Source organism: Meleagris gallopavo, chromosome 19, assembly GCF_000146605.3.
Source record: "Meleagris gallopavo isolate NT-WF06-2002-E0010 breed Aviagen turkey brand Nicholas breeding stock chromosome 19, Turkey_5.1, whole genome shotgun sequence".
Lineage (NCBI taxonomy): Eukaryota > Metazoa > Chordata > Aves > Galliformes > Phasianidae > Meleagris > Meleagris gallopavo.
Window position 1 is genome coordinate 4,720,491 of NC_015029.2, and position 24,510 is coordinate 4,745,000.

Consider the following 24,510-nt stretch of genomic DNA (forward strand, 5'->3'; position numbering starts at 1 on the left):
GGCTGCGAGCTCGGGGCAGCCGAGCGTGCGGGTCCGGAGGCGGGCTGAGGCCTGGGGAGCTGAGCGAGGGCTGGGAGCGGACCGAGAGCCGGGGCGCGCGGCGGGACCCTGCAGCACGGCTGAGCTTCGCGTCCTCACAGGGCGGCGGAGCGAGGCTTCAACCGCGCATCCCTGCGGGCAGCGGGAGCGCCGCTTTGCAGCTCTCGGTATCGGTGAGGATCGTTGGCCGCTCGGCGTTTATGGCCTCGTTGCTTTTTTGATGCTGATAAGCCTCGATGGCTTGGCTGTTGCATCAAGGTGGAGCGAAACCGCTGTCTGGCCCCCGAACGGAGCTGTTGGGGCACTTGTTGGTGCGGACCCGGTGCTGGGGGAAAGAGCACAGCTCAGCGAGCCTGGCGGATGGGCATCGGATGACCTGGTTTGGTTGCTGTGCTGTGTAATCTGGAGCAGACTGCTTTTTTTTTTCTCCTCTGCCGGTTTCTCTGTTTATGAGATACAGGTGCTAACACTTAGGGCTGGTTGGAAAACCAGAAGAGAAACAGACTTTGCATTTCCTGAGACAGAGTTACGTGTGTGGTTGGAGCGATGTGGGCTGTGAACTGTGAACAGAAGATGACGGGTGAAAATAGAACAGATTTTTATTAGCTGCTTTGCAAAACAGGAGTTGTGAGGGGCATGACAGCAGTGAAGCTTGCCGTAGGCAAACCGGGGAAAGAGGATATTGGGACCAGGCTAATTGGGGCCATACCTCTTAAGATTGGTATGAGTGTGTGCTGAATATTACCCATCCAAACAGGTTTTAGGAGAAGGAGGAGGAGTCCAGGACTGCCTGGGACTAATTTACTCATTTCCCTCCCAGAGGCTGACCTGAAGACCTGTACCAAGGAGTAGCGCAGGAAGAGGGGAGAGAACCTGGAAGCATTCTGTATGTGCTGCGCACAGACTTAAGGCTTCTTCAGAAACTCACGATGACTTCCCGCAAGAGATGCCTGCTGGAGGGGTTCTGCTGAAGTCAGGGCACTGCAGCCTCTAACTGGAACAGCTCCTGCTGGCCTGGAGCTGAGACTTACTTATCTCCCTTCCTTTTCCCTTGGAGATGTTGCAGAGATTTAATCTGACCTCTTCCTCCTCACCTGAAGCCTGCCGTGGCAATGATCCCGCAGCCAGATCCGACCACCAAAGAGAAGAAGATTGTTCGTTTGAGGCTGGGCCGTCGTTGTAACTGAACTGGAATTCACTCCCTGCTTACGCTCCAGGAACAAGCACTGTTCCTCTGCTTGTCTGTGTGTGTTTTGAGCCACTCCTCCCTCATCTTGTTTGGAGTTCCTGGGCTTTCCACACTGAATTTGCCCATGGCTTTCCTGATGAAGAAGAAGAAATTCAAATTTCAGACAAGTTTTACTCTAGAAGAGCTGACTGCTGTCCCCTTTGTGAATGGGGTTCTGTTCTGCAAAATCAGGCTGTTAGATGGAGGAGACTTTGCTAGCTTATCTACCAGGTAAGAAGCTGCTTGCAGATTTGCTTCCTGGATGTTCTTTTTTTCCTGATTATTTTTCACTCGACTGCTCTGGCATGTGGCTACCACTTGCCTATCCTTTAATATGCTTTCACTAGTTCTGCTGTTGGGCCCCACGTGCCATATCATTTTCCAGAGACAGGGGAGAGCAAAGCCTGGAGATCGTTGGCTGATAGAGCTGCACTGTGATCTTCAGAGACACAGGGGCGGGAGGAGCAGGAGGTCGCACACTTGAAGGAGATGGGTTTTCAGGTTGAAGCCCACATAATAATTTTTTTTTTTTTTGCCCTCCTTACCCAAGTTTCCATGTCCTGTTTTAGATGTTGTGTTGTACTGCTTTCGTGCAGCGCTTGAAAATCAACTCTGTAGAAAGCTGTGTCTATAAAAGCAACTCAACCCTCCCCAGCTTTGCACTCTGTTTGTTTCGAAGTTACTGTTCTTGATAAGAGTGGAAGTAGCTTGCTTTGCATTGCAAATTGCTGTGCAAGGGAGAACTGCTGCCTGGAGTCAAAGTTGTCAGTGCTAAAGATACAGTTTATCTCCTTGAACAAATAGCATTGCATCTCCCAAATTTACAGCTGCAGTATTTTCTTTTTAACGATTTGTCATAGTGGGATCATTCTGCTACATATTTTATAAGGTTTTTCTGTCATCGTGTATCGGCATTCCTCAGGCTCCTTCGGGCAGACCGGTCCCCACTCCTGCTACTAATTGCTAATAAAAACTCGCTTTGTTTCCAGCTATGCACATAGATTATCACCAGCACTATGCAAATGCAAATTCCATAGCAGCCTGGACTTGCTTTCTTTCTGCCCCAGTATGTGAAGGAAGCCTTCCACGGCATTCAAACTTGTTTTTTAACTTTCCTGAGTAACTACTCAATTTTAAAGGTACAGCGTGTGCTTCTGCTTGCTGGTAACTGTTTGATACCAGAACTAAAGCCTGGTTTGGTCTGATTTTGCTCTTTGTGGTGCAGTGCTTTGTGCTTTCCTGTACTGGGAGAGATTCAATTGGGCAAGTGAAACATTTCTGTCTTGGAAACAGAAATGATAGGGCAATGTTCAAAGCTTGTTTCTTTTTCCAGAGGCATGTTGCAACCTCATCTGAGGTGTATAGGAAGTGTGAGCATGGAACACATGCAAAAATGGACTGTGAATTAATTTCTCTTTTGAAGAATATCTATCAAAAGAGCTTTTCCTTACACTGTACTCTCTTGAGGCTACATCCTTGTGTTTGGTGGAAGCAGCTTATCTAAGGAATTCAAACACTATATGAACTTAGAAAGAAGTTAACCCCTCTGCTTCCCGGAGCCACAATAAGCTGAATTAAGTGGAGGGTGGCTCAGAAAAAGCCTGCAGCAGGAATGTCGATCTCCATCTCCTTGTTGTCCTTGAAAGCAGCTCCTAGGAGCGCACTGCTGGTGGCTGCTGACACTGCCAGCCATCCAGGCCGTGTCTGGTTGTTTTCAGAGCTGGCTGGGGTTCAGCAGTTCTCTCAGTGCGCAGTGTGTTGCAGATTGCAGATGTGTTCCAGCAACAAACTCATCTGTAATTCAAACCAAACACATCCATTGCACTCGATGGCTTATAAACGAGCAAAGGGGAAGTCGGCTGTTAGGCTTGCTGCCTTTCCCCCTGACCTGGCTGTAGTCTAACTGAAAGCACATGGAAACCTGTTCCTGCTGGGAAAGTTACGGGTCTCAATGGTATTGAGTCATTTGACCTTTTTCAAATATTTTCCCCTGTTGCAGCTACAGAAACTTCATGAATTTCCAGGAGTGGTGAGGAAAAGAGGTACTGCATGGAAAGGCTTCCAGCTCCTGCCATGGCTCTGCTCTGTGCTCCTTTAGTCATTTTCCGTGATCTTTTTGAAATTCCGTGGACCTGAAGAAACGTAGGGAAGCTGGTGCTATATCTGTGTTGTATGAAAAGCTTGTGCACTTAGTTAGCGATTGTGATCGTTCTTCCTAAATCAGCCACTTCAAAAAATGATTGATTTGGAGTTGAAAGGTCTTTTGGGTCATCTTAGGATGAACAGCTTACGCAGGAAGTTTCAGTGTTTGCTCTGCAATCAGTTTGGGCCTTTTCTTTGGTCTGTGGCAATGAAAAAGTATGCAGCTGTGATCAAAGTAGCTCTTGCTGTCGGTGTGTTTTCAGAGAATTGATGTAGCCAAGGTGCCCCATGTAACCCTGCAAGTGGAGCAGGGAGAGGAAGGTATAGGGCATGCTAATTCAGATTTTCTTTTTTTTCCCCAATTAAGTGGCTTATGATATGAGAAGGTAAAAGTTCTCCGGAGACTGTGGTGTGAGGGTGGGGATGTGGTATTCCCAGTTTTTGGCTGAGTGGCACTGGGTTACACTCACCTGTGGGCAGAAGCAGGTGGCTGTGTTGATCTGACCCTGTCCCAAGTCCACCGGGGCCTGGGTTGTAGGTATGTATTACAGACTCACACTGCACCTTCCAGCATGAGTCTGGAGGGGCCTCGGGGGCAGAGGGGCAAATGAGAGCAGAAGCCCCTACAACTCCTGTCGTGGGTTAGGGGCCAAGCAACCCCGCTGAGAGGGGAACCTGCCTGAAGTGCACCAAGAATTAACATGGTTAGGAATTCAGGGCACTCTGGAAAAGGTCCAAGTCCTGTCAGCACATTAATTTGAGGATCTGTGTCTTGTTTTGTTGTGTTGGTTTTTTTTCTTCTTGCATACAGGTGTCCCTTTTCCATGCTTGCTGGGTTAACACCTCACTTTAGGCTGTGAATATTTTAGTGACTAAACCTGCAGCTATAAATTTCCTTTCCCCTCCTCTGTGTGTAAAATCTTCTCCTTCTGCTCTAGCAGGGCTTCTGAGGATAAGAGCAGTTTCAGTAACGGGGCTCTGCTTAACAAACATCCGTCATCCCTGGGTTTATTGCCCTCCTTTACAAGCTGGTCTTCTGAAAGCGCATCTGAGCCAGGTGTGGGCCAGACAGATCCTGTATTTCCCCACTGAGCAGTACCAGTGTATGCCTTGAATATTATTAATCCAGATACTAAAATAGCACAACCACCAGTGAATTCAGTTGCCTCCCAAGTAGCTTTAAAAATAGCAGGCGTGGAGCGGTGGGGATGTATTCATGGCAACCGTTTTTGTAGAGCAGATGGGCTGCTGCGTTTTGCACCAGTTTGAAGCTTTCAGAGGTTGTGTGCGTCTCTATTCCTGGATAAATGACATAACAGCCTCATCTGGGGTCTGTGGATCTGTGCAGGTGCCGGCTCTGCTGGGCAAGAAAGCGTTTCCATGCAGCTGGAAGCAGGGACATCCAAACAGGGCAGAAAGCTGCAGCTCGTGCAGTTACATCTTTGGGTATTACTGGAGAAGACTTGATTAAATCCCCCCTCACATTCTGCCCCCCCCGCCTACAGTGTCAGCTAATGCTGAGTGGCAGCCAGATGCTCTTTACCTCTGTGCTGATGACTCCTGTCTGCATGTTGGCAGAGAGTAGAGCTGGTGTGTGATGTAAGGGAAGTGGAAAGCCAGGTGTTATCCACGCACTCATAACACCTCATCCTACATTGTTCTGTTAGTTTGCCAGCAGTTTTTTTGCTCTGGTATTTCTGGATTTGAAGGAAGGAATTGTTCTCTGAAAACCCCTGGCTTACTCTAACGGGAAGACTGTTTTGCAAGAGCTTAACGACATTACAGGCATTTCCCACTTTCCACCTTGTCTTCTGAAGGCAAAAAGTGCTGCCTACCAAGCCAACCCATGGTTCCATTCCCCTCCAGCTGTATTTCCATAGAGAACTTGCTTTCTCAAGTATGTGCAGTGTTTCAGCCTGGTTTTCTGATCTTGGCACTCCTGCACCAACCGGAGAATAGAGTTTGTTCTCTGCAGCCCACCAGCTGTCTGTATGCAGGCTGGAGTGGAGCAGTGGTGGTGGGGGAAGAATTGACCTTACTGGGGTGGTCTGGCCTGAAAGCATTTCGGTGCCATAGCCTGAACCAAGAATGTTCTTGCTCTTGCAATTTGTAACGAACAGTGAAATCCACTTCCTGCACTGTGTGCGTGTGGAAAGCTGCATGCAGAATGCCAAAGGAAATACTGATACTGGGGGAGGCTGCTCACACCCAGAGTTCCACATGGATTAATGTCTGTGTTACTGTTTCTGCATCCTGGTGTGGGCACAGATCTAAAGCTGCTTGCTTCCCTCCTGTGATGGGATGAAAAGCCATTGAGGCATAATCATAGGTGCCACTTTGTTTCTGTAGGACATAAATAGAGGGGGAGAGGCACTGCCCTGCTAACAGCTGATAGGTGATTCCAACGCTTTTCTTAGGGGAGATTCAAGTTTCACCACCTCATAAATGCAACCATCTCTGTGATGCAAGTCAAAAGTCAACTAATTCACTGCCTTTGCCTAAATTGCCATTATATCTGTCTCCTTCTGACTAGAAAAGCGTTAGGTTTGGCTCATCAGAGATCAAAGGATGGATTCAGACTAGCTGAGATTTAAATCTTCACTACTGTCTCCTTTAAAGCAAAGGGTAGATAGTGAAATTGTCTCTTCTAGAGCTAGCCTCTTCAAGAGGGATAGACAGCTATCTGCAATGAGAAGAGAGGTTTGCTCTCTGCATCTTGCCTCAAGTGGGATTGCCTGGTGTAGTGAGGAACTTTGTGGCTCTGAATGGCTCTCCCACTTCCATAGTTAGTACAACGTGTGCTTGGCTCTGTCCTCTGCTGCGTGTGGTGTGAAAACAGTTCAACAGTGTTCTTGTTGCACATGTCTATAAATGCCAGTCTTCCCTATGTATAAATATATTCCAAATATATGGACTGAAAGAGTAAGTTTCAGTGCTGCAGAGCAGCTTCTTTGCATTGCACATGCTAACCTCCTGCTGTGTTGGCTGCAGCCTCAGGAATGGACTGGGAGTGTTAATGGAAGAGGTATCTGAATGCAGCCTCTAGAAACACTCTGGAGTAAAACACAGCCTAATCCAAGGCTGTAATAAGGCACAGTACCTGCCCTGCTTGCATGCTGAAACAAAACTGGAGAAACTACACAGCAAAGGTGAGAAAAGGGGTTTTCGTTACAGCAATATGGCAAAATGTTGGTGAGAGCTGTGAGAACAGCAGCAGCTGTTGAGGTTTAACCTCTGCTTAGTTGGGGTATTAGAAAAAGTGCAGAAATGATAGAGCAGTGTAAGGCTGGTCACCAGCACGAGCTCTCATAGGCTGCTGCACCTGCAGGACCAGGCAGGAGGGCCCTGCAATGCAGGGAGCTTCACATCAGCCATTGCAGATCACCAGCTGGAGCCTGGTGTGAGATGAACAGAGTTCTGTTAAAACTTCCCTGCACTGGAAGCTGTATCCTGCTGGGTCACAGCAGTCCCTGTAGGTGCTCTAGCTGGCACTCCTGTTTTACCTGCTGTTGTTTACGCAGGGGCTGCTTTATTGACCTAAAACTCCAAGTGGTACGCTGTGTGCACAGCATCAGTAAGTGCTCACATACTCACAGGCTGCTTTTGAACTTCCCCCGTAGAGCTGACTCTGAGCTGGCAGTGCTTTGACAGCTAACTCTTAGCAACAGCCTTGTCTGCGTGACTTAAACAGTGCCTGCCTCAAAAAATTACTCACTGGGAAGTGTGTTCTGCTTTGAGACTGGGGCCCTGTGGCCTGCCTGGCTTACAGAACAGCACTGCTATCTGCCCTGGCTGAGGACAAAGAGGGAGGAGAGGGTGCCCCAATTCCCTTTTAAGACCTGTATTTGTTTCTGATATATGGGGAAAACCTAAATGGCTGTTTGTTCTTTGTGCTCTTTAGCTGCCACCAGTGTTGACTCGAGCTTTGAAGCTGTATTTCTGAGGAATTCATGCATGCCTCCAGGAGCCTGTGGTCTCACTGCGCAGTTGTTAGGACTCTAATAGGCCATAAGTTGCCAGTAGCAAGTTGTTCTGGTGCCAGTTTCTAGATGAATGAGATAGGTATGGAGTTATGCTTAGTGTCACTGCAGGAAGATATACCTGCTGGTGTTTTGGGAGAGATTTCCAGCTTCTCCCTCAGACCAGAAACCTCTCTTGCTTGCCAGCATGATGGAATAGCACAGCGAGCTCCTGCAGCATCGCACGAGCTTGACTCTGTAAGTTCTTGCTCTATGCAGAGACAGACGGATGTGGCTCTGTGCACGGCCTCCTTTCTCAAACAGGATGTATTCTGCATCCTTTGTGAGCTGCCCGCTCAGAGCTGGGGGTGCACTTGCCTCCAAGACGGGTCACGAATTCGTTTCTAGCTGTTCCTCCTCACGTAATGAAGCACCAGCCTTTAGGAGTGTCCCGGATCAATATTTTGATCTCCTTTCTCCTTTGTACCAACCTGTGACCTACCAGTAATCCACGCGGTGAGGGCGATCAGTGTTTTTTCAGGTGGCTGTGTTACCCACCCTGTGCCGGCTGCTCCACCTGCGGGATGGGAGGCTTTTTGTTTTTGCGGGTTGTCCACACGGTGCCTTTGTGTGCTGGTTGGGAGGCATGGTGCACATCCCTGCCTCTCCTGCCTCCGTGTCGTGATCTCTGGTACCACGCACTGGGACTCAGTATCTCAGTTTAGTGCCTGGCTTTGAAAGGCACTTCCCACTGGCCAAACAGTTGGGCCTGTGTTTGCTGGCTAAACAGCCCTGTTGTTTGGTGTGTTTTCAGTCTGAAGGGCAAGAAAGGGAATTGTTCTGTGGGATTTGAATTTGCTGCTCTTCATGAATGTCGTTTTCATGTGCTTTGTAGGAGTCTCCTGCATTATTCAAATGATAAAATTGAGATGAGGAAAAGATATAAAGGAAATGGGATGGAGCAGTGGGGGCAAGGAGGAATATGAAGAGGATGTGCATGGAGACCAGAGCATTGGGGGGAGGCAAATGTTGAAGAGACAGGATATTCTAGATAAGCCAGAACATATACAGCCTGTATAACGGATGCTTTCCATGCGGACGGAAAGTAGCTGAGATGGCAGAAGAGCAGGATTGTGTCTTTCCTTCAGCTGCATTTATTGTGTGTTGCTGATGAGGGAAGGCCTTGTTGTAGGTCTCATGCTGTTGTAGGAGATGGGGCTGGAGCTAAAAATACTTCCATGTAAGTATTCTAAATAAGAAATGAATGCTGTTTGTTGAGCCTGAAAGTGCTGGAGTTGCTCACGTGGGAGGAAGGAAGACAGCATGTGGATTTGCTGTGCTGGAAGGACTAGAAAGCTGCGGTGTAAATTAGCAATGCATCTTCAGAGACCGACAGAAACCAGCACCCTGCGTGTGGTTGGTAACCAACCCTGAAATGTGCTCTCAAAAATAAAAAATAAAACTAAAAAAGAAATAAAACCACAAAGCTGAAACGAGACTTTTTGGTGATTACTGCTTCCTAGAGCTGATGTTTGCCAAAGCGAGGCACATCCCTTCTCTTCCAGAAACTATCACGCATTGTGCTCCAGACTGGCTTTGCAATGGCAAAGCAGAACAAGGAGCCCAGAGGGGAAAGTCTGTAAATGGGATGTGGCCTCAGGGTTTCAGTTTGGGATAGTTACCTCCATTTTGCTTTCAGAATAAAACTTTGTATGCAGTGACTGCAAGGTGTGTCACTAATGGCTGTTGGGTTAATGATCAACAGAGGCTCGCTGCCTGTGCCTGCTGTTGCTTGCAGGATGGATCAGCACAAAGCCCACCATCATCAGCACAGCATCTGGAGCTCCTTTCCTTAGAAAATGTAGATTGGTCTGCAAGTGCTGCAAAATGAGGCCAGAATGGCTCCTGCCCAGGGGTTCTAACTGTGCTGTTCTGTCCAATCACTCCTGTCTCCAGACTCTAAGGGATGATACTGCTCATCAAAGTGAAAGGATTGATGGCCAGGAGAGGGAAAGAAAAGGCTTGCCTGGAAAAAACTTTGAATCCCCCTCCTCCCCCCCCCCCCCCCCAAAATCTGACTCTGTCAGGCTTTATCTGCACTTAACACATCCAGCCTCACCTTTGCTGTCTCTTACAGGGTTTGCAGTGGATTTTTGTTTGCACCTGTATGAACTGGGGTGAGGATTCCAGCTTGGCTGTTTTTCTTTCTTTGTGCTTTTTGTTTCTCCTGCTCGTTCCCATTCTTCATGTTATCACGTAGGTATTTGTTGCTGCCTGTGAGGGGGTAATGTGGGATATTTATAATCGAGCAATCTTTTCGGGTCTCTTAATGCTCCACTGCTCTGGAACGAAGCAGTAGTTGTAGACTTGCTGTACCAGGGCAGCCCAGCTCCTGCTTCCAGAGTAAGCAGTAAGGGCTGTTTCAGAGACAGGCTGCCTGCCCGTGTTACAGGTGATTATGCAGTAACCTGTCTGTAGGAAAGCTCTTTTCCCGACTTCTGTCAGGGACCCGTTATGTTTTATTTCATACTTCAGTAACACCAGGCAATTGCATCTGCATAAATGTTGAATTCCTTTCAAGTACAGCCTTGCTCATCTTATGTCTTCAAGTAGCTCTCAGTGCTCACTGCCACAAGGGAAATGCTGTGCTGTGAAGGAGTGTATTTCCTATTTTTTTTTAATGTTTGCTGCCTTCCTGCTTTGCTGAATACCTTGTAGCCTCTGTACTGGGGTGGCTGATCATACTCTGCTTGGGCACTGTCCTCTTTAGGTTGGTTTCTGATGTAGGTTTACAGCAATGGCTTTTCTACATTCCATCCAAGCGTGACTGTTCTTTCAAAACAAATCTGCATGTTGTCTTTCCTCCAGAAGTGATTCATACTCATCTCCAATGGTTGTTCTCTCTAGTGGGAAATCAAGGATGTGCATCTGAATGCAGCTGATGGTGACAGCCACAGGGGAGGTAAATGTGCTCTGATCCTCACAACCCCACTCCTGGCAGCCAGGCAGCAGGAGCCCATTCTAATGCTTCCCAGTGGCATAACCAGCACAAACTGCTGTCACAAAGCAAAGCATTTTCCTGCCTTCTGCTCCTACCCAAGATGTAATTTATGTAATTACTTCTCTTTGATTAGGATGCAGTCAGCGGGGTGCTACTTACGTCACCAGGTATTGGTGTTTCTGAGAGTCACTTTATCTGGAGCTGTGGATCTAGAGAAACAAAAGCTGACCTGCCTTCTGCACGTGTCCCTGCTTCTCTCCTGTCATGCTGGCTCTGTTGCTCCTCTGACATCATGACTTCAATGTTAAACCGACAGAAAATCTAACCAGAAGGCAGGTAGTCATTTTCTGCCAGCTTTGCATATTGAAGCAGCACGATGGCGGTCTGACTCTGCAGGGTCAAGGTGAGAAGAAGAGGTAGGAAGGAGGAAGGCAATATCAAGAATTCCAGCCTGTTGCTACTTGGATGATGAGCCAGGGCTGCAGCAGGTTTTGCTCAGCAGCCTTCTGTAATTTGCAGAGCTCTTCTACTGAGTGGCCTTTCTGCAGGTTAACAGCAATATTGATATTGATGGGAGGGTGTGTGAGTTCAGAGAGAATGCGTTTGTACCTTGTCCTTAAAACCAGTGACCTGGTTTGTAATGCTGAATAATGCCTTTATAAACAAACCATCATAAAACATTTGTATTCATGGTGGGATAAAAAGCTGCTCTTTATATATAAAGGGATTTCTCCTATTGGTTTTCACTAAATGTGCACCATGTAGGAGTGACTCAGAAAAACATGTCTGGGCGCAGTAGGGTGTTACCTCTTGGGTAACTGATCGTACTTTTAGCACTGAGGTTGACTTCAGGCAGCTTCTTTACTGAAGTGCTCTTCAGCATACTTGAGCCAAGTTGCAGTGATGTTACATCACACGGTATTAATGAAATTATTCCAGAAATGAACTTGGCCTCCTGTGCAGGTTAATTTATGCTGTAAAGACCTTCCTAGTACAACTATGTTGGCAAACACTCTTGGTTGAAAAAGGGCTGATATTAGCCAAAAATGTCACTTAACTATTCTAGCTTTGTTTTATGCCACAAATCTGCCTTAGAGGCAAGAGATTCATTTCAGTACGTCACTGCATCAGGAACTTTGTTCCTAGTCTTGTGTTCGTTCTGTTCAGCATCTTCATTTTCCAGACTTACTGCCCAGCAGAGCCCTGAAATATTGGGTTGAGCCATGTCTTGATTTTTTTCATCTTAGTGTGCTTATGAGTTTTCTGCTGTTCTTTTGAAAGATAGCTTTTTTTCCTTAAAAGAGCACCACGTTTGCAAGTAGAGCATGGAGTTGTAGCCATCTCTTGTACTGTGCACAGTAAAGACATTTTCAGTTTTCCTTGCTGAGTCCTATGTTGCTGTCTTTCTTTGCTGGGAGTTTAAATTTAGGCAGCAAAAGGCAGGTCTGGAATGTCTCAGAATGACAGCTAACACTTAAGGGATGGAGGAAGTTTATAAATATATCAGCAGTAGATAATCAGTAAATCTTCATTTCATATCTACAGTCTCCCACAAGCAAAAAGACTTTCCAAGCTGCAGTGTTACTGAAACTCTCTCTGAGATGCAATGAATTAATCGACCTTTGCTTTATAAGCATCTGTACAGAACGAATCCAGGGTTTTTTCTGAAGCTTTGGTTCCTTCATCCGTTAGAACTACAAGGGAAATTACAGTTGTAATTTGTCCAAAGGGCAAATGGGTGCTGGGAGGGTCAGGAGGCTTTCCTTATTCTTCTAATCTTAGTTTGGTGTTTTTACTGCATGGTGCACTTAGTGATCCTGAGCCCTCTCCCTCTGTGCCAACGTCCCCCAGTGCCATGGAGCTTCCAGCTTGGGTTGCTCAGCCCCTGTAGCCCTCTGACTTGGCTGGGATCACAGGTGGGAGCTCAGAAGCAGTTCCAAGCTGGGCTGTTCCCTTCTCACTTCACACACAGCACGCTTTTCAGATCTGCAAGATGTTTTAGCCCAGGGTCAGACAGTCTTCGAAGCATGCTGGATGAGAGCTGCAAAGCAGCCCAGACTGCTGCAGCACTGAGCAGTGATGGCTCGTCAGAGACCAGAGCGTGCAGCACCTGAGCTGTCAGTGAGTGTCACAGCTCATGGCTGAGCTGGGCAGGCCAAGGGAAACCTGCATCGCTGACCCGTTCTGGCTTTTTCTGTCATTGAAATACTTGTGAATTTGCCTACAAGAAGAAAGCTTGGCAGTGTGGCATGTGATGTTTCCTTGGCTAATCCAGCTCCAGTGTAGCCTGTCAGAACAATAGAAGTAGGAGTTGGGGTGGTGACTCAGTGCATGATCAGAGTTCAAAAAAAGCAAAAGCGTCTTTCGGTGTTCGATACACACATTATTACAGACTTGTATTTCAGTAACTGAGTCATCCATCCAGTTATTCCTTTCTTTACACTTAAAGCTTGGCCCTTTGCTTGTGATGTGTTTGCTCCTGGCACGCATCCCTGGCCCGGAGAGAACTTGTGTTGTGGAGATGTGGCAAGAAGTCCTTGGATGTCCTGCTCTGGGTTGGTCTGTCAGCAGCAGTCTGTAACAGAAGAGATGTGCTGCATGATATTTACTGTTACAGGCCCTTCTTGTCCTTGTTTTGCTGATGTCCAGCTTCTTTGCTTCAAGACGACAAACAGAATATGAAGACCTCAAAGTAGACTGGCTGTGCTGTGCGTGTATCCATCCTTTGCTGCTCTATAGCTGAGCCTGTTAGAATATTTCTTCTTGCCTTCTCCATGCTCCACCCTTACTTGCCCTTCCAAAAGTCATCAGACTTGTTCTATAGCTTAAGTCTTACAGGTTCATTGTTCTGTGACTTTCTTCTCATTTGGCACAATTTTTATTTTGTTATGCAACCTGTGCTGTTGTGCTATTTTTTCATTACTTCTATTTTTCTACTAGTATCTCTTTTACATCCTCTGTGTTAGGAGGAGAGGTCTGGGTGCGTGGAATCTGAGCGTAACTGACTGCCTTCCAAAGAAGCTGTTAATACACAACCAGGAATGCTGATGCTGGAGGGTTTTCTCCTGTGATTGACTGCTCCCCCTGATCTCCAGGAGGTATTCCTGTTCCCTGCCTCACACTGATGGATCTTTATTGAGATTGATCACTGCTTTCGAGGGAGCTGTAATGCAGTTCAGAAGCTGTGTGTCTTCGGAAATGGGCTTCTTCTGGGAATAAGGTTAAAGCCATAAAAAGTCAATCACTTGCCTACTAGATACCAGCTTATTTTTATGGAGAACTTCGTATCCTCTTATGATTTCACATTAACCTTGTCATGCTTCCCTCCTCAGCTCGCTTTTGCTCTGGCTCTTCCCTTGCCTACCTCTCACAGGTGTGAAGCTGTCCTCCCCTGCAGTGGGACAGCCTTGGAGTCTCTTGCCTTCATTTCTCAGCTGTGGCTGAAGTCACTTCCATTCAATTTTCTCTCCTGTACAATTACTGTTTTTTCTGTTTTCTCCCGCGTTTGTCTCTGGGGCGTGTGAATAATTCATTCTAAAGGTGTTGGTGTTCAAGTTTGACATTTAGAGAGCCCAAACATCTCCCCTCTGGTGTAATGAAGGGCTCCATCAATCAGTGGGACTGTGGGTAGGGTCCTTCCCTACCGCAGTTCACTGGAATGTCTTTGCTGGGGATTCAGAAGTTAATTTTACGAGCACTTGGTGGATGTAATGACCTCACTACTGAACCCTTGTTTGAAACGCTTGCAGTGAAACATCCAAATAAGACTTGTTTCAAATGACAAAGACTTGCCTAGTTCTCTTAGTAACACGGTCTGCATCATCTCTCTCTGAGCCATTTTTCCATCATAACTGCTAATGTCGACCGTGCAACAACCACCACTTGTCAGCTGGAGAATACAGGGTTGTTTGCAGCAGGGGAGGCATCCAGCTATTTGGGTTGGCTGTTGTTTTGGTCAGTGATGTAAGCCCAGTCACAACAGAGTCACTTTATTGTTGAGAGCTGCTTGCTGTCCTTTCTGTTCGTTTTGGTCAAAAAATCCTGAAATCCCTCCATGTAAATAAGTTGCCATAATGCACTTCTCCCCCTCCAGGTCAAACTGTTGGATTTTGTTGTATTCCATCTCCAGCTGCTTTATTGTTGTCTTTACAAGCCTGTATGGTGTTCCCCAAGGAATATGATCTATCACCAATCCTGCACGAGATATTCTAACTGAAATTCCTGGCACTCAGCAGGCTGCTGTGCTTCCGACCTGCGTTTGGCACGCACAGGCCTGGCAGCAGGTAGAAGGAAGGCAGCAGCCCCTGGTCCTTGTGAACGTGGCAGGTTCCCACACAAGTGTTCAGCGTTCTGTCTGCTAGTCCTCCTTCCTGTTGGCTCCTGGTTCTTTCCTTTTCCTTGCAAGGCATCTGGATGGCAAAGCCTCGGAGGTAGGGGTTTTTTTAATAACATCTGTGCTGCAGTGAAGTGCTCTGTCCTAAGCCCTAAGGCTCGCTTTCTATTGCATGTATTTTCACCTACCTTTATATTATCTGTGCTTGATGGGCACTGATTAGGCCTTCTGTTTGTAGCAGGACTTGCCATGTTTATAAGATGGTGTAAATGCTGGTACAGAATGGGTTTTTCAAGTGTTTGTGCTAAGCCTTACAGGAGGTGTCTCTTTCCTTGCAGCTTTGCACTAGATAACCTGGTTAAAATAGAAACTGCCTTCTCCAGAGTGTAACATAGACTGTTCCAGGCCTTCTAAGCTAAGGGACTGTCAGCAATCCTGCTCTAATTCTGCCTTCAAAAGTGCTGGGGCATACATTAGGCAGCCTTAACAATGTGTCCCTGCAGCTGAGAGAAGAGCCAAGGTACGCGTGGAAAGAAATGCTGGAGGAGATGTATGGCATCATCATTCAGATGCAGTCTGTTGAAAGAAGTTATTTTTTACTTTCCTCAGTAACTGTGGGAATGTCTTTGTGCCCACGCTACCCTCTTCCCCAGAAGACCCACTGCTGGGACATCAGAGCCCCTTCAGAATTTTCTTTTCAACTGGCTGCCCTTTAAATGAGTCTAAGCTGAGGCTTGGTGGCATCTTGATGATGGCATTGTCTTTCTGTGCCTTATCAGATGGAGATGTGAGATCGGTGATGGCACACTGCTGTAGGAGGTGAACCAGGCAGGGGAGCAGAGCACTGTCTGCTGGGAGCAAGGCAGGGGATTTGTTCTGCCTGAGGGATCTGATGCAGGACTGGGGGTGTGTGGGCTGGGCAGCAGCAAGAGGAGAGCTTGCCCTAGCCTTTGTGCTAATGAGGAGGAGGGGATCTGAATAAGAAGCTCTTTGTGTATGCTTATCTATGTGCTGTCTTGTTTAGCTTGAGGTTTTCCCACATCTGCTCCATGTACGAAACATCAAACTGACACGCGTTGCTCCACTGAAATGTTTGGTGTTTCAAAAGCTATTTTGTGTGGTCTTTGCCTTCCCAGTAAGCCTATAGCTCTTGTGTTTTATGCTTCTGGCTGTCTTACATACAACTACTGCTGTAAAGTAAGGGTGATGCATCTGCATTTCTAAACAATTCAGCAAGGCAAAATTAATTCCTCAGGCTGTGTTGGAGGCACTGCACCCAGCTGGGCACAGCTCTGCTGCGAGGCTGTAAATAGAAGTTCTAATTTCTGCTGTGGTGTCTGGTGGGGCAGGACTCATGTTGGTCTGAAGTAGCGTGGGTCTCATACGTGGCCTTTTCTAGGAGCGTTTCCTTGTGTGCTCGATTTAGCTAACTCGCAGTTAGCGATGCGGCTTTCTGCAGCAGTGCTGCTCTCTCTGTGGCACTGAAATCACAGTTGGTAAACATCTCGTCCATAAAATCTGTTCCTAGTGCTTTCTTCCGCCTGTCTCAGAGCTGCGGTGGGGCTGTGTGAGATCTGGGCCCAAAGAGGCGTTGTTGTGGCTTTCACCCAGCACTCTTAGTTCTACACTGGGACGTAACAGCATGCAGTGCAATGAGTTACAGCTGTGCATCACTGCCGTGAGCGAGGCTCAGATGTGCTGTGGTGGAGCACCCCTGGTCTGCACCCTGCTTGGTCAGGGCTGTCCCACTGCTTGGCACGGGGCTGACGTGGGCCCAGGAGCCCAAATGCCCCACAGCATTACCCTTGGGACACTGCTTGTCCCAAAAGCTGCTGTAGGCTCATGTTGGTTTGTTCTCTGCTGGTATATTTAGGTCTGGGAGAGTAATTATATAGCTTTGAATAAGTCTTGAGGTAGGAGAGGGCAAAGATGAGCCTGGAGGGGATTTGGCCTCCTGAGGGCTTTGCTGTAAAATAGGACAGTTTTTGTTGGTTGGTTTTTTTATTATTTAAATAAAACTTCAGAAGGCCAACTGAATTGACAGCTAGTACCCAGCATTGGTTTGGTCTATTTCTGATGCTTCAAATACAGAGTAAAATTTTAAATTGAGCCCTTTTGGTTTTCAGCTGCTAGTTTCAGGGTTTGCTTTTAGGTGCTGTGTGATTATGCTGGAAGGAAACACCTCTGTGGGTGCTTTGGGCGCTGTTTTGATTTGTCTGATGGTTGCTAATTGTACATCAGAGAATATTCTGAAGCTAAATGCTTCTCATCTGAGTCCACTTTCTTCCTATTTTAGTGCTCCCTAATTACCATCCTTACGATAACTTGATGGGAGGTGGATGGGCAAAGCCCATTGCTTCACTACACGCTGTCTTTTGGAAATGTGGAACTAATTTCTTACAGTGTGACTCGAAACAATGCTGCTCCCTTGTCTAATGATACAACCCCAGCCCCCGCCCATAAAAGCCACTCTTAACAGAAAAAATGTTGGAAGTCATTGCTGAACATTTGCAGGCTGGGGGCTGTCTGCAGTGCCGCCTCACACCGTGTCTCTGCCAATGACTTGAGCTGAATGCTGTCTACAGCAGGTTTGGAAGGCCAGCAGATCTCCTTCACAAGTGACAAAGTGTTTCTTATGCTAACAGCAGGTTAGTTATGAAGGAGCTCTTTTATTACTAATCAGTACTTTTTGCCACATTTTGAAATAATTAGCGTCAGTTGGATTTAGCAGCATCTAGCAGACGCTTCATCATAGCTGCACTGTAATACAGGAGGGAATCACAAGTAAGACTTGTGCATGCAGCCAAAGCTCCAGTCCGTGCTGGTGAGTCAGGCCTGCAGCAGCACTGCTGAACCCATCGGGTGTGAAGCTGCCTTCTGAGCTTTGGTTTGAAGCGCTGGTTGTTAGCAAAGAGAGCACCGGCCTTGCTGTCAAGGAACCAGTGGCTCCTTTTCAAAGGATAGGAGACTGGTGCTGCTGAAATGATCGGTGTCTCTTGCATCCTTTGCACATCCCTTGCGTTTCTGAAGCACCTGAGTTTACAAACATTTTTCTGTTCAGTTGAATTCTTTTTTCTTCTCATCAGTACCTGAATTTTCCTTCCTTTAGATCATTTGATGTATCTCCCGCTGTATCAGCTTCAAGGCACCTCAGATACGAAATTTAACTCAACTACTATGGCTGGCTCAATGAATAGGCAACGCCATTTTTATCCCTCTGGAAATCTATCTTCTCCTGCCTGGAGGAGTTGGGATGACTTGAGTAGAGCAATGAGAACCAGATCTCATCTTGAATAAATCCCAAATCCAAAGGTATTTTCAGCACTTAGATGTCTAACATTTCAATGGCTTCCATTTCCAGGTGGGAGTTTTAAGTTTGCTTCCTTGAAGGAGCTGCTGTCTCCTGTTTTCCCACCTCTTAATGAAGGATGATCAGCCCTCTGCATTACAGGGGATTACAGATTTTAGTTTATCACCTACGCCTCCTCTGGGCTGTGCTCTTGGCTCCAGCCAGCACGTTGAAGTCTATCAGGGTAGCTGGGGACTGGTGGGAACCTGGAAGTTGTAAGCTCCAGCCCGTGGCTTTGTGTCAGGGTTGTGCAAGGGTTCTGTTGGGCTGACTTCTGCTCCTTCCTTCTCAGGAGGAGTCGAGTCAATACCAGGATTGATTTCTTCCCTTTTCCCCCAATATCTTGAGCCTACACTGTGCCTGGGTCAGACCGCAGGAAGCTTTTCTCTCACTGCCAAAGCAAACAGTTTATCTTGTGCCCTTGCCCCTTTTGTCCTGTGCTGAGAGGAGATAAGAGTTCTATGCAGACTTGCTAACTCACAGCGTTTAGCGGTGCCTGCCTCCCCTTAATTGGCTCGAGACCAAGGCCTGAGCTGTAAGGGGATCACTTGGTGCTGAGGATCACTCACTGCCCAGGGCCTTGCAGAAGGCTCCCCGCACCTCCTTTCCTGCTCCTTGGAACCCACGTTCTTTGGGAGGTGAATTTCAGCCTTCTTTGAGATCTTTGCAGAAAGCCAATCTGCACCTGAAGCGTTTCATGTGCTCAGAGAGCCTCTTCTTCCTCCTCGTCTTCCTCTTGTGGCTCTGGTGCGTGCCTGAGTCACAGCCTCCCAACTCACCCAGAGACTGGGGCAGGATGGTGAGAGCTGTGTGAGGATTGCTCTGTCTGGCTGGGACTGTTCTTGTTGCAGTGACATCCGCAACCTTTGTGTGAAGCATACTGCATTTGCTTGGCATGGTCCTGTCTGCATGCACCCAAGAGTGTTTCCACCTGTGTTTTTGTCCTCCATCAGGCCAGGTGTTCTCATGGACATAGTCCTGGCTTATGAGACAGGATGGGAAGGAAAAGCTGTGCAGGAAAGAGTGCTATTTTACTGCACAGAAAGCTGTTCAAAGACAACATATAGAAAGGCAAGCTTACAGACCTTCAGCCCAGTTCAGTTATAGAGGCTGGCTCTGTCTGGGTTGGACAGTGAATGAACTAAACCAGCAAAGCAGGAAACAGAGAAGAGCTTGGGAGAGAACTTAAGGCAAATGTTGGTGAGATATGATTAGTCTGCCCTGTAACCTAGATGGATTTGATCTGCATTGGCTGGTGAAATTGGTTGGTGCTAAGGTAACACTCTTTGGTGCAGTTTCAGGTGGCGTGGATTGAGTTACCTGGTAGAGGATCTTTGCAGACAATGTTGCCAGTCAATAACAAAGATTCTTAATAACTAAGGCTCTGTATTTTCATTTGAAAACTGTGTTTTATTTTTCTTTGTGTTCTCACAGAGAAGAAGTCCAGGAAAATTGTGTCCGCTGGAAAAAGAAGTTTACCTTTGTGTGTAAAATGAGTGCCAACCCAGCCACAGGGCTCCTGGACCCCTGCATCTGCCGAGTATCCGTCCGTAAGGTAAGCACCAGCTTCTGCTTCTGGCAGGTACCACCTCTATTTTGGTGTTGCTTCCCAGCTGCTTTTTTTTGACAGCAAGGAGAATGGTGATGGTGGACTGTGGTGGGAAGGAAGGATTGTTTGGGTTAGGACAAACTGCACGGAGCCTTTTTCCCAGCCAGGGTACTTAACAGAGAGCAGGGTGTTGGTACACTTGAGAGACAGAAGTTTGTGAAATCCTTACAGCAAATTCCAGGGTTGAGTAATGACTTTCCCCCTGTTTCCCTAGCACATGTAATAGCTGCTTTTCCTGTTTGTTTTGTCTCCCATTATAGGAGCTGAAGGGCGGAAAAACCTACTCCAAGGTAAGAGCAAAGAAAGGGCAAATGTGACAGAGTGCTGACTGCGGTGTGTGCTCTTAGTGCTTTACAGCCATTGTAAAGCCGTGGCTGAACAGTCAAAGTAGCATGGCTGCTGCATGAAGCAGTCTGGAGAAACAGTCATTGGTTCTTAGTTTAGACATGAGTTAAGTGATTTTCCAAAAAAACTTACTGGCGGGGACAGGATCCAGATTGTACTGGATGTGGATTTGGGAGGGGGGTTGGGAAGATGTTCTGCGTGTCCTCAAACTTTGGGGAAGTTCTGAGTCAGATGTGAACTCTTTGGCTTCTGGCAGTGTCTTGCTAATGAAGAAATACAGACTAAGTTCTGTTCTCCGAAGCACAGTAAGCAGCTATGGCTGGGGTGGGCACTTCGTTGTACTGTGAACACAGGCAAAAACCTGCAGCAGAAATCACTTCCTTCCCAAGGCACAGGAGACACTGAGGCAAGAAGTGAACGTTATTTTAATGTTCTGTTACACCCCTATCCTCCCCATTTTCTTGCTCAGGCTGTGGGAGAGATAATGGGCTGGATGCCACCCCCTTCTCTTTGTGCTGGAACAAGAGACAATGTTGGCTTAAAAGCAGAGTTCACACAGAGCCCGAATCCATGTTTGAGAATGAGTCACTGGTGCTAGTTTCTAATAAACAGATGTTTGGGTCACACACAACTGTGTAAGAATTTCTTCTAATCGATGTCCTTCCTGGGGCCATGGATGTACCAGGCTTTGAGATGAAGGCTGCACTCACACTTAATACTGCTGTGTCGCAGAGAATAACGTCGCTATCCGTATTGTTCCTTTTTTGTGGCTAATGAAGTCAGGGACTCTGGGGCCATCAGTTTCTCCACCACTACATTCACACTGAGGGGGTGTTTATTCCTCTGTCCTGAAGAACTGCCTGTCCAGGGAGTGCAGATGAGTTGGAGAGAAGTGCCCACGTTTACCTGCTCCCACTTCAGCAGGGCTAATGGCACTGAAGCTGTTTGTGCTCAAGACAGAGTTTCCATAGCCTGGTGCACCTTTTGGTTTGACGTTGTTGTCACTTCAGTGTCAGGGGTTATAGAGTGGAAACTAACAGGAAGGACTGATAAAGCGGAAACTCTTTCCCAAGCTGGAAGAAACACCATCAGCTGGCTGGAAAACTGAGGAAGCTATTAGGAAAGGTTACTTCTGAAAACATCCTCTTGCTAAGGGATCCTTCCTCTATATACTGGGAGTCTGCTTCCTGAGGAGAGCGTCTGACCTCAGCACACACTGTGGGTCGGTGGAGAGTTCTCCCACACTGCTCTGATGTTGGTCTCTGAGAGGCTCTTGGCACTCTGTTAATGCCTTTTGGTGGAGGAATGGGGATCTGGGTCTTGGCCACTCCTGAGCCATGTTGTACAATGCAGCCACACCAGAAGAACCTCTTCTGTCCTCCAATTCTGATGCATTGCAGCTCACTGTGTGGCTTTCTCCTCACCAGTTCATCTCTGAAAGATTAGAAAGTCACTGGTTTGGGGTTTTTTTTTTATTGCTGAATATTCAGCAAGAAACATAGCCCTTGACACAAGAAGATAAGGAGAAAAAGATGTACAGCAAGGGCTAGAGAAACACTTGAGCTAAGGGAATCCTTAAGAAGGGAGTGGAGTTTTTTCTTTTTTTTTCTTCTTTCTTTTGGAGCAGAAAGGTTCCTGTTCTATCCCACCCCTTTTTTTTTCTTTGCCATCAGCACTTGTTCCCTTTTCAGAGTGAGATGAAGGAAGCAAAGCAGGTATCTTAATCTTGTTGCTGTCATCCCTTGAATCATACTTCTTGTGCAGGCATGTTTAGGCTGCAGCTTAAACTTTTGATTTGGAACAATGAGAGCCAGAGGTCACACAGCAGTGGCTGTGGTTTGTGCTGTAACTCCCATCAGCTTCCACAGGTGGGACTGCCACATTTCCTTAGCATGGAGTTACAGTTTGAGGCTCACAGTTGAGTTGTATCATCCAGGTTGTCACCACCAGGACAGGAGGAATGTACTTAATGTATAGAATAATAGCTAGATCTGAGCTTTTACTTTTCCACCTTCTTGTTCTTGTGGCAGCTGATCTGTATGCTGAAGTGATGCAGACTTTCTGTGCTGAGACTGTTTGATCAAATGTGGGTTACAACATCACTTCTGGTTAGATTAGGTGAGGCACAACTGACTTCTGTTGAGTTTGAAGGAAGCTGTAACTTTTTCTTTTGGGAAAGCGCTGTATTCCTACAGTAGGAGTTAGAGCAGATAAGCAAAGCTATTCTTCTTCATTGTGTTATACTCTAGAGACATCAAATACCCTCTTTGAATTTACCTGTAATCTTTAACTTCCTGTCACCTTTCGTATTTGTTTTCTGTTTTCTAAAGAATGTTCAGAGAGCTCACAGCTAACTCTCTCTTCTCTTCCTACTGTCAAGTGTGCTACTTGCTAGTTAAATCTTAGAGATATGAGGAAGCTGTGGTGCAGGAGTTTCCCAGCCGCATCTGTAGCAATGAAGCTCATGCATCACTGCATGGCTCTTGACTTCCAGCTTGCTGTGCTGCAAAGCTCTGTTTTGTATTTCAGGACAGCGTCAACTTTCCTCTGTAACAATATCCTTTCATCTCCTGGTTCACATGCTCCACTGCATTCTGGCATGGCCCAATACAAAGAGTACCTTATTATGTTTGTGTATGTGTGATTCTGTTTTTTCCACATCGTTGACCTAGTGCCATCCACGTCCTTGGTTATGCAATGGCTACAGGCTGATTAACGCTGTCCTGGCCAGCATCACTGCTGTGTTTCCTTCCTTGCACAGAGCTGATGTCTGATGTCCCTCTGAGTCACCTGGCTGGGGATGGGGAATGTGTCCCTTCCCATTCTCAGGTGCAAATGCTCTCTACAACCACATCTGTGTGCACTGGCTTGTTTTTCTGCCCTCACTCACAGAGGTGCTGTCTTCCTTTAGTCTGTGCATCTCCTCTATTGAGTGATTTGATTTTCTTACTGTTTTTTGTTCTCTTTCCCTTTTCTTGATGGCAGCTGGGCTTTGCTGATCTAAATCTGGCAGAATTTGCTGGCTCTGGATCCACCGTTCGTTGCTGCTTGCTGGAAGGATACGACACTAAGAACACACGACAGGACAACTCCATCCTCAAGGTACAGCAGCTGGCGTTGCCACAGTGGAAATCTTACTATTGAATTCCAAAAGATCCCAACCAGAGCATATTGCTGGGCCTGAAAGAAGGTCCTGCTATATGTGAAGATAGGGTTTTGCTTTTATGCTGCTAGTCTGATTCAGGAAGGTTGTCATAATCAGAGTCACCCTTTGATACATTGGCATCCATTTGAGCCTCAGTAGCATTCTGTGTCATCAAAGAAAGCATAAACAGGGAAAAAGATAAAGTGCATGGTCAGGGTTGCTAGCCTACCTCCTGCTGAGCCACTGCAACCTGCAGATATTGATGACAGCCCTTTGGGGAGGGAGGGAATACCTTGCTAAATTCCTGAAGCTTGATCTCCTTTTGAGAGGAAGTAGGTCTCACTAAGCTAGTGAGCCCTTAGCCTCCTCCTGAAGCAAGGAGCTCTGAGCAGTATGGCTGATGACGTGTTTTGTTCCCTCTCTCCAGGTCACCATCGGGATGTCCCTGCTCTCAGGGGACCCCTGCTTCAAAACGTGAGTTTCTGAATACTTACCTTGTTTTGGGAGATGAGAACACCATGTGCTTTTCTAGTTTTCTGTTGGAAACTAAAATTGCAGGGGAGAGGAAAAAGGTGTCCTTGAGATTAGAAAATACAGGGAAGAGCTTGAAACTGGTGATCTAGACTGTTGAATCAGCTAGAATAGCACAATGGGGCTGTATTCTTGATTCATTTGTTCTCTGCTCTGTTTTCCCAGCTATAAAAAGAAAGAATCTACTGTAGGGTAGGGGAATCCTGGATTTCAAAGCCTGTGGTAACATCTGTGAGTGCTGGGAGATGCCAGGGGTGACCTGCAAAAGCTGTGTGTGTGTGTGTGTGTGTGTGTGTGTGTGTGTGTGTGTGTGTGTGTGTGAGTCAGTTTTCACTGCTGCTCCATGAGATGATATGAGGATGAAGTGTTTTTTCAAACAGTATTTCAAAAAGTGTTTTTGAGCCTTTAAAACTCAAACTGAATTTCTGGATCCCTTAGACTGGGGATTGCCTTGTTTAGGGCTTTCTTCCCCTTTTTTTCCCCTGGGAAAGATACAGGCTTGTTTGCACATAGCATTTTCTTTTTCTTAATGTTGGTTAAGTTTTAGAAACTAATGAGTTTTAACAAATGTGGTGCTGTGCACGAAAGATGGAGTTTCTCATAGCTCTGGGGATGGTTTTGGTGACCTCTGGGGAAAAAAAAAGGTCAGTGAAGAAAACAGTCTTGGGAATGAACATATTTTAGTGCATACCATGCAAGATAAAGATGTTGAGTTGAAACAGCAACAAAAATACTGCGAAGCTGAAACATCTCAGTTTCTCTGCTCTTCTATAGGGGCCTACGTTCATAATTTGTATTGATTAGAAGAGAAATTGTCACCATGCTTTTT

General features: G+C 46.7%; 1 protein-coding gene across 3 annotated transcripts in view; it reads left to right on the forward strand.

Annotated features, from left to right (window-relative positions):
• FAM102A (family with sequence similarity 102 member A) overlaps positions 1 to 24,510 on the forward strand; it is a 32,362-nt gene that overhangs the window by 331 nt on the left and 7,521 nt on the right. For 2 of the 3 annotated variants that reach the window (XM_010720828.3, XM_010720829.3), the window contains exons 2-6: positions 860 to 1,498; positions 19,486 to 19,606; positions 19,921 to 19,950; positions 22,991 to 23,107; positions 23,578 to 23,624. In XM_010720828.3, coding sequence (XP_010719130.1) covers positions 1,353 to 1,498; positions 19,486 to 19,606; positions 19,921 to 19,950; positions 22,991 to 23,107; positions 23,578 to 23,624 — 461 coding nt within the window. In that variant the 5' untranslated portion in view covers positions 860 to 1,352. Of the gene's footprint in view, positions 1 to 113; positions 213 to 859; positions 1,499 to 19,485; positions 19,607 to 19,920; positions 19,951 to 22,990; positions 23,108 to 23,577; positions 23,625 to 24,510 lie in introns of those variants that run through there. The other variant, XM_019621425.2, reaches the window with a different exon arrangement.